This window comes from Equus przewalskii, chromosome 6 (assembly GCF_037783145.1).
Source record: "Equus przewalskii isolate Varuska chromosome 6, EquPr2, whole genome shotgun sequence".
Lineage (NCBI taxonomy): Eukaryota > Metazoa > Chordata > Mammalia > Perissodactyla > Equidae > Equus > Equus przewalskii.
The window spans coordinates 49,376,216-49,388,943 of NC_091836.1; the positions used below are offsets into that span (position 1 = coordinate 49,376,216).

Consider the following 12,728-nt stretch of genomic DNA (forward strand, 5'->3'; position numbering starts at 1 on the left):
CAACAACTCAGGAACAGAAGACCCTAATGAAGAGCCAAAAATTACAGAAAACAACCCAAAGGAAGTTCTGGACTTGGAAGCCCTGCCCCCCGGGGCCACCACACTGCCCTGGGCTTCCCACGTCACGGCCCTGACCGCTGTGTGTGGCACCTCCTGTCTCCGTGCCCATCTCCCCACCCCGCCTTGGCTGCGGGCAAGAAGGGGGCCGAGCTGCTCGTGCCCTGTGTGACAGGGTCAGGGGACAAACGGAGAATGGCAACAGCCCTAGGAGGGCCAAGAGCCGGAGCTTGTGGTCTGACGGTCCCTCCCTTTGCCTGGGCCTCAGTGCCCTCCGTGTGACAGGAGGACTGGCCCCCAGGGGGCTCTGGGGCCCTGAACCGCCACGGCACAGGAAGCCAGGAATGAATCCACCAGAAGGCGAGGCTGTGAGTTTTGCTGTCGGTTTAATTTATTACTGTTTGACATCCAGTGACATTGACATAGCCCGCCGGGCCTGTGGTGCCCGGGCCCCGGCGAGTGTGACCTGTCCAAAAAAATACAGTACGAGGAGTGGACGGCTACAGACATGCATCCACGGCTTCAACTACAGTGACCCCAAACTGCGGCCGCATCAGCACTGCCAGGGAAGGACAAGGAAAACAGGCGTCGCATGGGCCCCGCACGGTTCTGTCTCTCGTTCAAACACTTAATGCGTGACACGCGCTAGCGAGGCCGGGACAGGGCCGGACACAAACAGTCCCAGTCTTCTCTGCCGTATAAATATGGAAGATTCACGTTTATACACTTTACCCCGGGCGGAAACTACCTCTGCTGCTACCCGTTACTGCTACTGGCTATGCTGCCTCGGCCCCGGAGCGACGGGCTCGCGGTCGAGACTGGAATGTCGGCGCTCAGTCTTCCTCACTGCCACTTCCTGAGCGGTCCTGGAGGGGCGACAGGAGGGGAGCGGTGAGCCGGCTCTCCATGGGTCTATTAACTGAAACCCTGACGTGGGCAGAACCGCCTGCCCGGGTGTAAGTGAGCGCACAGGCTGGAGCCGGGGGGCCTTGCCCTCAGCCCCTGCAGCCAGGGCCAAACCTCAGTGTCACTCAGCTCCTGAGGACGGGTCCCTGGGCCTCCCTGCTCCCTGCTGTGTGTCTGTCCCTGTGCCCCTGACCTGCGGCTGCAAAACCTCCTTGGTCACTCCTGACCACGGAAGATCCTTGCTCCTCCAGATGAACATTCTATTGTTTTTATTTTTATCATCTTTTTTGGGCGAGGAAGAGTGGCCCTGAGCTAAGATCTGTGCCCATCTTCCTCTATAATGTGTATGTGGGACGCCGCCACAGCGTGGCCTGATGCGCCACATGTAAGGTCCACATCCGGGATCCAAACCTAAAAACCCCGGGCCACTGAAGAGGCACACACTTCACGGCTATGCCACCAGGCTGGCCCAGGGGGTCGTGGGATTTGTTGACGCCACCTTGATAAACACCCAGCCCGCCAGGCCTCAGCACGGCAGCCCTGGTGTCTTGGGCTGCTGCAGGGGGAGCAGGGTGGGAGGCCCGTCCTGTCCCCAGACGCCCGCCAGTGCTAGGGGCACTGGCTCAAGGGACATGCGGACTTGGTTTTAAGCCACAAGCCATGTGATGCTGAGCCTCAGTTTCCCCATCTGGGGAGCAGGGCAGTCAGAACGTCTCTCCTCCAATGAGCAGACCTCCCCCGGCCCCCTGCTGCCCCTGCCCGGGACTCAGGGCCTCACCTCCTCCTGCTCCTCCTCACTGTCGTCGTCGCTCACCACCGGCTTGGCCCGGGACCCTCGGCTCGGCCGCCGCCGGGCCCCCTTCAGCCGGTCCTGCGCCTTCTCCTTCCGGCCGAGCTTGATCTTCACCTTGACCGAGCGGGCTGCAGGGGGAGAGAGAAAGAAGGCGGGCGTGAGCTAGGGAGAGCGCGGGGGACGATGGGGCTGTGCGGCCACGGGTCCCCTCCAGCGGGCGTGCACGCCGGCCTCCTGGGCCGCCCCAGCCCGAGCCCCTGGCCCGGCCCCGGGACTCACACTCGGACTCGGAGCCTTCCTCCTCGCCCTCCTCCTCCTCCTCGCTCTCCTCGCCTTCGCTGTCGTCCTCCTTCTCGATTTTCTGCCGCACGCTAGTGAACACGGACTGCAGGACGATGGAGTCTTCATAGATCTGGGCGAGACACGGGGCTCGAGTGGGCCGCGGCTCCAGGGGGACTGCCCGCCCTGCCCAGCCCAGCCTGGAGAGCCCGTGTGGGGCGGGGGTCCCAGACCAAAGGTCAGGTGTGTGCATTAGGAACAGCCGTAGGTTCCTCCCTCCCTTTGAAGAATCACAGGGAGCATCCAGTTTTAAAGGCTCTGACAAGGTCTGCAGTAACATCATAAACACATGTCCCTTGTTTCAGCCAGCAGCCCCCCAAACTATGGCCGTATAATCTCCTTCCCAGGAGGCACCTGTCCCAGACACACTCGGGAAAACTTCGCTAAGTTGAGGTTGCGGGTGTGTATGTGTTAACTCCATCAGAAGGCACATGGCCATGCAACTCCTTTCCAGGGCATCCCGAGGGAATTCACAGTAAAATTCCCACAGATATGCCGATGCTCACAGGGTCCTCCTGGGGCAGAGGACGTGAATGGGGCCGAGCCTCCTGCCTCTCATTTGCTTGTTGTGTTTCTGGTTTCTGTCAGTGAGGACACACACTTTTGTAACTGCTAAGATACTCCCAGTTGTTGGGATTTGTAAGAAATCAGTCAATTCAAAAGGGAGCCAGGGTTTGGGTTGGTTTGGGGCGCAGCCGTGAGGGTGGCGAAGGCTGGCAGTGGGGCCCTGGCCCAGGCGCCTCCTTACCAGGGAGCCCTCCAGGTTGAAGGTCTGTGCGTTCTGGCAGAGCAGCATGACGTCCTTCTCCAGGTCGTTGAGGCTGCGGTACTTGTGGTTGCGGATGCGTTCCTGTGGGCACGGGAGGAGTGGCCTCAGCTCGGGACCCGCCTCGGGCCTGGGGACCCTGGGACAGGAGGCCCTCCGCCTCACGAGGTCACAGCCGGGGCTCGGGGACCTCCGTGCAGACTCGGAGGCCCAGGAGCCCTGAACACAAGAGGCGCAGGACGAGGCCTGGGCTGTGCGTGACCTCGAAGGAGCCCCAGATGCCGGCCACCCACTGACACATCCCTGGGACCCTCGAGGCCACGAGGAACCCCAAGATCCCACAACCGGGGCCTGGCCAAGGGCCCCCCCCACGCCGGCATGGCCCTGCGGTACCTTTATCTTCTTGAAGTCCACGGGCTTGCGGATGAGCTCATAGTACTCGGGCAGCTCCTTGCGGGATGGCAGCTGGATGAAGACCTCGCTGAGCTGGCGTCCACTGCTACTGCAGGGGGACACTGCGTGTCACTCGCGGAGCCCCCGCCTGGGCCGCCCGCCCCCGTTGTTTGAGGGCAGAGAGGGCAAGAAATTCAAAGCAGACCCAGGAGTTATTTCCTGAACACGTACTGTCCCATGCATTCTGGAACCTTCCTGAGAGGCAGCCGTGCGCACAGAGGCCCAGGATGCATCTGAGCCAGGCTCTGCGCTCCCCTGCCCGCCACCCAGGCCCTGGAGGAAGGTCGCATGCTGAACGCAGCCAGCCAGGGCCTCAAAAGAGGTGGCACCACAGCCATCTGTTCAGGACTTCAAAAGCGGGCCATGTCGGGAGCGGTCGGCACTGGGGCTCAGACACCAGTTTGCACAAGCACGTGGCGTCTCTTGCGGACGACACTCAGGAGCAGCGAACTTCCGAGAATTGGGCAAAAACTGCGGGAGAAAGATGTCTCCCAGCAGGACGCTGATGAAGGACCAACGCTGCTTTCTAGGCCTTTCCACAGGGAAAGCACCTGTTCTGCACAGGAGCAGAAATGAGACACAACTGCCCTCCCTGTTGTGGGCACCTGTGCGCTCGGCCACCAGGTCGCACCACCTGAGCCAGGCTGTGCCAGGGTCAGGAGCTCAGAGGCCTCGTCCCTCCTGGGCCTGCCCGAGGGAGGGAGCAGGGCTTTACGAGCCAAAAGCAGCAGCCTCAGTTTCTCTTTCTGCTCCGTCAGCCTGACGGAGCCTGGTGACCTCGGTGGCTGCCTTGCTCTGCGGGTCCCCATTCACCCAGCCCCGCATGCTCTGGCCATGGTGGCCACGGCTTGACCTATGGATGGCTGGCGCAGCCCAGCGCCCATCCCGGCTCTGTATCCGGGATGCACCACTCCCGCCTTGTTTACGGTCCCCGAGGGCGGCAGTGACAACACGCTGCCAGCCGGGCTTGTGCTGGACGCCCCGATTTCACAGAGCTCCGCTGGGACCGCCTCCTGGAGGCAGCAGCGCGGGCGGTGTCCGCTTGCTGGCGTTTCTGCGCATCCTGAGGCGGGGCTGGACCCGGTCCCGGCTCCCGACCTGCCTCGGCCAACCTGACGCAGCCTCTCAAACTCTGTTACTCCAATTGTTGCGATGGGGAAACTGAGGCTCCCCTCAGGGCTCTGGCGCCCCGTCCTTCCAGGCTGCCTCTTCCGCCACATCTTGCCCCCTGGGGGACCCGAGCGGTCACAGACAAGGGAGGGCCTGCCCCCTTGAGGCCACCACTCCCGCCCCCTCCCCTCCCCAGGGCACAGGCTTCCTTTCGCTCCTGAACACGCTGGTGGGTGGTTTGGCCACAGACAACTGGAATTTGCTGCATTGGTTCCAGAAGCGGACGTGGTGGCTGCTCCACTTGGGAGAAGCAGACGCGGGGGGACGGGAAAGACGTCAGGCCCCTCCGCTCCGGGGTCTCTGTGCCTCCGGCTCAGGCAAGGCCTGGGCCACAGCCCGCCCGCTCCTCACAGCCTGCCCTCCCCGGGAACCTTCTAGGCATAGAGCTCTCGGCTCTCATCCAACGGCAGTCACCCCACTTTCCCGCGGCGCCGGCGGCACTCATTTCACCCCGAGCCAGGACACACCCCCGCAAAGGTGACGTGACAGCAGCTCCCTTACGACTGCAATGCACTCAGACGTTTCTGCTCTATTCCCACCAGAAAGGCCAGCTGTGACCCACTCACCTCACTTCACAGCACGCTCGCGGGCGCAGACCCCCAGCTGGTAAAGCCCTGGCCGCGGCGCCAGGCCAGGCTTGCCCGCTGTGTGCCCCGTGCTCATCCACATGAGCGGCCGGGACTCAGGGTGCGGGGGGCCCTTACAACAAAACTCCCTCTCCAACAAAGAGGTTGTTGGAGAGAGTGAAGCACGGGGGACAGCAGGCTCCTCTTCTAGGCCTCTGGGGGACTCGCGTTCTGGAGGGAGGGGGCCCTGAGCCCTGCCCAACGGCCCTTCCCGGTGACATGAGCCCCGTGCGGCCAGCCTGGAGCTGGGTGCGTGGAGGAGGCCAGGGTGCCAGGACGCAGGGCTTGAAAACTCTCCCCGGAGACAGTGAAAACCCCTTGGGAAGCCACTGCTTTTAGGTGCCAAAGTCTTCAGATGTGGTTGTTTTTTTGTTCGTTTCTTTTTGTGAGGAAGACGGGCCCTGAGCTGACATGTGTGCCCATCTTCCTCTACTTTCTTTGGCTGTGGGTCACTGCCACAGCACGGCTGGTGAGCAGTCTGTGGTCTGCACCTGGGATCTGAACCTGTGAACCCCGGGCCACTGAAACAGAACGTGCAAACTTAAACACTCAGCCATCAGGCCTGCCCCCAGATGTCATTTTTAATCCTGGGAAGTGCCCTGGAGAGGTCCCCCACGCACACCAGGGGTGGCTGTGACCAAGAGCCGCCCAGGCCTGCTTGCCAGCCCCTCACGCCCGGGATTGGAGGTGCAGATGCCACTGCCCCCCACCTCACTGGGAAGAAAACCCTAGTCCTCCCGCTGGCTGCCCAGCCCTCCGCCCTCTGCATCCCTCTCTCCACTCCTCAGCCTCCTCAGGGACTGGGACGCCGCTCCCCAGAAGCCCCAGCTTCCGGACACAACGAGCACAAGTGCCACCTCTCCCCGAGGTCCCTGAGACCCGCCCGCCTGCGCACCCCTCATACAGACAACACTCGAGGGGTCAGACAGGGGCGCGGGCTTCCACGCCTGGCGCCCACGCCTCCCAGGAGCACTGGCCTCTGGCACCTGGCTGGCTTGGCCTCTCGAACTTGATTTCACAGGTCCCCAAGGGCTGAGCTCGCAGGCTTGGTCGCCCCTCAGCGCAGTCTGTGAGATCTGCCCGTCAGCGTGCGGAGCAGCAGCACAGGGTCCGAGGCTGCCTCACGCCCGGCTGTGGATACTATAAGCGAGTGGCTGCGGACACTCGTGTCCAAGTGGGGGCCTCGCGTCTCCTTTGGGAAGACACTTGAGGGTGGAGTGCTGGTCACCTCGGGGGACACTCCGCTCACTCCTGGGTGGTGGCGAGCCTTCCTCGTCCCGGCTCTCCGCAGCTGCCCTGCTGCTGTGGCTCCCCCTCGATGGGGCCGCCCCACACCCTGGGTGTGACCTGGGACCTCCGTGTGGTTTGAATCCCCATTTCCTTGGTGAGCGGTGACACTGGTCGCCCTCTCCCAGGCAAGCTGGTTGTCTGAGGGCCCCCTCCGGCAGTGCCTGCTCCGTCGTACTCCCCCTGGAGCGCTCCGTCGGACCCGTTTATTGCCAACACCTTCTCCAGTCTGTGGTGTCTTTTTCCTCTCTGCACGGTGTCTTCTGACGAATGGATTTTAGCTGTTCGTGGGTTTTTTTGGTGAAGAAGATGGTCCCTGAGCCAACCTCTGTGCCAATCTTCCTCTAATTTGTATGTGGGATGCTGCCACAGCGTGGCTGACAAGCCATGTGCAGCTCGGTGCCCGAGATCCCAACCCACGAACCCCGGATGAAGCGGAGCGCTTAACCGCTATGCCACGGGGCTGGCCTCTGGATCTGTTTTCATCCAAGTCCAACATGTCAGTGTTTCCTTTCATACTTGGTGCTTTTCCTGTCCTGTTAGAGAAATCTTTGCCTACCCAAGGTCACAGCGGTCTTCCGCTCTCTTCTAGAAGCTTTGACGTTTTAACCTTCTTACATTACCAGATAGCAGGCTGGTCACCTTGCTTAGATTTTGCCCATAGCAGCTGCACCGCCACATCCTTCGTGTCTGTCTGTCTTCCCCCTCAGAACATGAGCCAGACGCCAGAGGCGCTGCCTAGTTTATTCGCCGCTCCGTCTTGGGCGTCGGAAACAAAGCCTGCTGGACAGCGGTGCTTAATAACCACCTGCCGACTGAAGGCAGACTAGCTCAGGGTGCAAGTCGTGGGGTCACGGAGCACGGCTTGAACCCGGTCTCACCAAGGTTGCCTCTGGCCAAGGGTGCTTCGTCGCCCCCACCCCGAGTGGCACCACCTGGGCCAGAAGACTCCGGCAGTGACTCCGAGGAGCCCGCTGCCCAGAGCGCCCCGCGTGCCCGCAGCACCTCCTGTCTTGGGACACCTGCTGTGGAGAAGCTGACGGGGCAGGGTGGCTTGGGCTCCATCTGCAAGCCCTGGCCTCATCCGGCGGCCCGGCAGGGGTGAGGACGGGAGTGCAGGAGCCAGGAAGGATCCTGAGCTGTCAGGATGAGCCCAGGAGCCCAGTTCAACACGAGGGGAGTGCCCGCCCGGCCTCACGCCTCCAGCCCGGCTGCCCAGGGCTGGGCAACAGCAGCAACACGACGAGGATGACGATGAGGACGCCATTCTCCCGCGCCTCCACGTGAGCCCCCAGGGCAGGCCCTTCCCTCAGCCTCCTGCACCACCCTGTCCCCACCACCACGAGGGGCCAGGGGACATGGGGCGGCTCAGAGTGACCAAGGCCTTGCCTGGAACCTTACTTCCGCCCCCGACTAGCCTGGCGGTAATTTCTCACGGAAGGAGCTTTGTGGCAGTAGTCTAGCCCCATGGGCGGGGGCACGCAGTGGGGGGCTTGTCTAGTCTTAGAAGACCTTCTCCTTGGGGCCCGGGGAACCTGCTGGGGACCCTTATCATTCACCCGCCCCAAGGGCGCTTGCCTCTCACTGGCAGGGCGCCCTCCCCCGTGCCAGCCCCGGGTTCTGGTGGGGCCGCCCAGCATCGAGCCCCCACCTCTCCCCAGGACTTGGGCCGGACCAGGCACAGCCTTGAGCCCGCCTGGCCGCAGTGACTGGTCCAGGCAAGGGCCTGGGACACAAGCCAGCCAATCGGAGCCCTTCCCTGGGACTTTCCCAGGCGCTGGGATCACAGAGCTGCTCCCCTCTTGGGTGTGAGGCCTCGAGGATGGGGCCCAGAGCTGGTCTTTGGTAAGTCCTCCCCGTGCCCCCGACCAAGGAGTCCCCATTCTGCCCAAGGGGCCTAGAACTAGGTTCCCGACATGCACAGCCCCCAATCCAAATGGACGTGTCTCTTCAATTAGATTACCGGGTTTGTCCTTAAAGCAAAAGCACGACACGCGGAGGAGGAGCAGAAAGAAGCAGGAGGGACTGAGAGCGCCCTGCACAGGACAGAACAGCTCTCAGTACCTAAGGGACCAGCCATCCACAGCCCTCTGTAAGAGGGAGAACCAGAGAGGTTCTGAGAGCTGCCTACAGACACACAGCAAACGCGAGGCAGGCAGGACTCGAGCACAGGTCCCCGAGGCTCCCGCCTTTCCCACTCGCTGCTCCCAATGCAGGTGAGCCAGCTTTTTCTTGAACAGCCACTGTAAATGTTGTTGGCTTTGTGGGTCACACCACGTCTGTCACGTCTACTCAATGGTGATATTGTTTCACAAAAGCAGCCACAGGCGATATGTAGGCAATGGGCCTTAGCTGTGTTCCAATGAAACTTCATTTATGAACAACGAAATCTGAATTTCACAATCTCGCGTCATGAAATCATCTTTAATTTTCTCAAAATCATCTGAAAAAAACATTCTTAATTCCCAGGCTGTACATACAGGCGGTGGGCCAGATTTGGTTTGCTGACCCCCGGTGTGAACCCTAAAAACCACAGAAAGGGCGTGTGTATGGGGCAGTGGTAACCTGCTGCCTGGGGCCCTCAATTCCTAATCCTCTGACCAGGGCAGACATTGCAAACGGATCACAGCACCAGCCCTTGAGCCCCAACAGCCTCAGGCAGGCAGAAGCAATCAAGTGAAGATGGCGCTCCAGATGGACCCTACTTGTGGAGCATGGAAGTGGTCTCCACCTGCCTGGAAAGGCTTCCTCTTCGTCCCTCAGCCCTGCTCTCCTGCCCAGAGTCCAGTTCAAACCATCTTCCAATGAGATCTCTCAAGGACACCGGTTAGTCCCAGGGCCATCATCCCTTTTAACTCCCTGCCCGTGAATTGGGACAGCAAATGTCCTAGATAGAAGCAGCTCGAGATTTCAAAACTGCCTTAGCAGAACATTGATCTGAAATGGAAGCTCAGAAGGTCCTGCAGACAGCTGAAAATGAAAGAACGAAACACGTCCAAAAGGTTCTTTATGAGCACAAAATGATTTCCAAGGTGCAATTTTTTGACACATTACAAAGTCAGGGCTGTCTCGAGGGTTAGAAAACTGCGGAATCTGGGGAAGATGCACTCACTTAGAAATGCACAGAGCCTCCGCTCGCCAGGCGTCAGCCCTAAAATGCCAGTCAGAGTGTGGGATTTATGACTGTGCGGTACAGAAAAAATTCGGACTCACGGGCGACTGAAAGAAAACGACATCCACCAATGAAGCCGCCAACGACACGCCTGTGGCCGTCAGCCCTGTGCTCTCAGCGCTCTTCTGGCAAAGGAGCAGAGTGGGGACGCCTCACTGTGGGGTCACTGTGGGGTCAGCGTGCCAAGGAGCCAGACGGGCTGCGGGTTACGACACTGACTTAAGTTTCTAACGAGCCCATGACACATCTCAGAGCGTGTTTCTCAACACCGTCCAACAAGGAAACCCAAATCTCATTCTTCAGAGAGCGTGACATCCCCTCAACCTAGGAGACCACTTAGCCTGAAACCCTCCTTTTGGGGGTGAGACCCTGAGCTTTGGAGAAGGGAGAGGCCCGGCCCAGGGTCACATGGGAAGCAGCAGAAGTGAGGTCACAACCCAGGCATGCTCCCAGCTGCGGCAGCTACTCCCCGCGCGCCTGCTGGCTTCCCCAAGACCCGGAACGCCCCGAGGCTGGTGGTGCGGCCTGCTCTGCTGCGGCAGGCGCTCAGGACACATGGGCTGTGGTGACCAGCACAAAGAACAGTGCCCGTGAGCTGCTCACGGCACTGCGAAGACCATTTCCAAGGACCAGGGAGAAGGGCGCTGGGCCTGCTGGTCTACCCGGAGGAACGGGTCGGGGGTGTCCGGGGGTTGGCGAGCTGGACACTGGGCTGCGGCCGGACAGGGCCACCCACCCCCTCCGCATCTGCCAAGGCCACACACCCACTCTCTGCCTTCCCTCCTGCTAATTGTTAACCTCAGTTAACTTACACCTGACTTATTATTTAACTCTTAACTGATTTCCAACTGGTTTCACCTCACAAGTCCGACGTTTCTCAATTCACCTTTCTATTCTTTTATGTATCTCTTGGCTTAATTTTACATATCTTTTGTGATTTCTCATTTATTCAACCTTGGTTTTGGACCTCTTTCCCCATCCTTTTCCTCTTTCTTGTCTTTTATTTTTAAGCCGTTTTGACTTTTGCGTTTCATGCCTCCTGTCTGAGCTGCTGTCTTCTCTTTTTGTGAACGTTCCTTTACTGCTTTCCCTGTGTGCAGAGGAACAGGCGCTTGCTGAAATGCACGGCACGCTCTAGAAGGATCTCTCCCAGCCTCCGAGGGAGGCAGAGGGCAGAGTGTCAGGCGTGACCCGCTCACCCAATCGGCTCGTCCCCAAGTACAGGTATCCGTTCCAGAGCCATTTTAAGGTTTCATGGACTCCTGGTGTTAAGACCCTTCTAGCCCAGCGGCCCTGCTGTCCTTGGCGTGATCCATCTCTGCTGTGGTGATCGATCCCCAGCAGGGAGGGCAGCCTGGGGGTGGAACCGGAAGGATGACAAACAGGCAGGAGAAGCTGCTTCCAGCAAATTCTGCAGCAGGCTCAGAACCTCAGCCCGGCTCGAGAGCTGCCTGGGCCAATCCTCCCTTGGCCTCGAGCCCCACTGGGCCCTCCGCCCCTGGCATCCATGTTCAGGCCAGCCCGGGCTCGGTGACAGGGACCAGCACACTCACCAGGGCATCTCACCTCGTTGTCCTTGGGCCAGAGCGGGGCCCGGGCAAAGAGTGTGACCCCAGACCTGAATCTGCAGGCGGAGGGCCTTTCTCCTCCCGGAGTGGGCTCCGCACCCAGGGCCACCGGCCTCAAGGCTGGGAAGCGAGGCCTCCCGGGCCCTCAGGAAGGGGCTCCCAGACCTGCCCCCGCCCTGCCCTCCCCTCCTGCAGGAGGGGCCGGGAGCCACTGGAGCCCTTGCGGGGACCTCTACTGCACAAGGCTTGAGGCCGCCGACCTTCCCTGGGGCCGCTACATTGCCCCAGTTTTTCCTGAAAATCAAGGTACAACCTTTCAACCCTGAAGAGCCAAGTGCTTCTGATTTTACCAGGAGTGCGGGGCTCCCGCAGGGCACAGGGACGGTGCTGCCACCACAGGGCTGGCCATGCCCTCTGTCAGCCACAGCGGATGCTGGGGGGTCTCCGGGCTGCATACCTGGCCCACGTTCTCTCATTTGGGGGCTCCTCACCCCACGTAGGGCCTTCCACCTCTGTGCTGCAGAGATGCGCGTGGAATCCAGATCTCTCTGACGCTCAAGGCCCTTAGCCGCTAGAGTCAGCGCCTCCCGGCAGGGGAAGGAGGGCCCCAAGGGGCGGCCTGCACACACCACCACCTTTCTGAGCATCTCCTGAGAACACAGACGCTGTCTTCCGGGACCTGGGCGCCGTGGGGCTCAGGCGACTGGCGCAGACACACCCCCACTGCCAGATGCGGTCCGCACGGCAGCCACAATCCTGCCCCGGGGCTGAGAAGCGCCGAGCTCTCCACCCCGGCCTCGTGAGCAGCCTGAGGGTCCCAGGAGGTCCTGAGGCGCCCTCTTCCTGCAGATGCACTCCTCTGAGAGCTTCCCAGAGGCGCCGAGGGGTGTGCCCTGGAGCATACTTGCCGACTGGCATCTGGACACAGTGCCCCAGTGCCTGGGTCACCAGCCACCGCCCCCTAAAGGATCCAGGGACGAAGACACCAACTGGCGGCACGCAGCCCTGTGACAAGTTCCCAGCCTGACCCAGGAGCCTGTGCCCAACGGGTCTACAAGTTTGGATCTGAAAGTCAAAATCTCTACTTCCAACTTAACTTCTGGTTCCAGTTTCAACTCTGGCTGGTGCCCCACGGGTTTCTCGAGGCAATTTGAGATTTCCAACCATCCAGGAGAAGGTGCCCAGAGGCCCAGAGAGCAGGCTCGTTCCCCCTTGCACATGACCCTGCTCGGCTGCCTGGGGTCCCGGGCCGGCTGTGCACTGGGTCTGCAGGCCTCCGCGCATGCTGTCCCCTCTGCCTGTGCTCATGCGCACTCTTCCTGGAGGCCAGGCCAGACCCCAGGGCTGCCTGTGCCAGCACCTGTCAGTGGCCCGGTATCGGGGTCCCACAGCAGGAAGTGCATTCTCACAGAGGCGACAAAGGCGGAAGACCCAACTCTGGGGGGGGCGCCACTGCCAGGGCACATGGGGCCCCGGGGAGGTGGGCGAGGCAGCCCTGAATCTGAACCCACGGGAAGGGAGCGAAGCTTCCTCATCAAGACATCGCGGGTACGTGCAGGAGGATGGAAACACGAAGGCAATATACACAGAA

At 61.0% G+C, this 12,728-nt stretch overlaps 1 protein-coding gene across 13 annotated transcripts in view; it reads right to left on the minus strand.

The window, feature by feature from the left end:
* Positions 1-426: 426 nt before the first annotated feature.
* Positions 427-12,728, minus strand: part of SMARCA4 (SWI/SNF related BAF chromatin remodeling complex subunit ATPase 4) — an 85,124-nt gene continuing 72,822 nt past the window's right edge. For 8 of the 13 annotated variants that reach the window (XM_070625484.1, XM_070625491.1, XM_070625485.1 and 5 more), the window contains 5 exons: positions 3,255-3,363; positions 2,844-2,945; positions 2,036-2,168; positions 1,742-1,884; positions 427-923 (listed from right to left, as the gene is read on the minus strand). In XM_070625484.1, coding sequence (XP_070481585.1) covers positions 891-923; positions 1,742-1,884; positions 2,036-2,168; positions 2,844-2,945; positions 3,255-3,363 — 520 coding nt within the window. In that variant the 3' untranslated portion in view covers positions 427-890. The remainder of the gene's footprint in view (positions 924-1,741; positions 1,885-2,035; positions 2,169-2,843; positions 2,946-3,254; positions 3,364-12,728) is intronic. The other 5 variants (XM_070625495.1, XM_070625488.1, XM_070625496.1 and 2 more) reach the window with 1 other exon arrangement.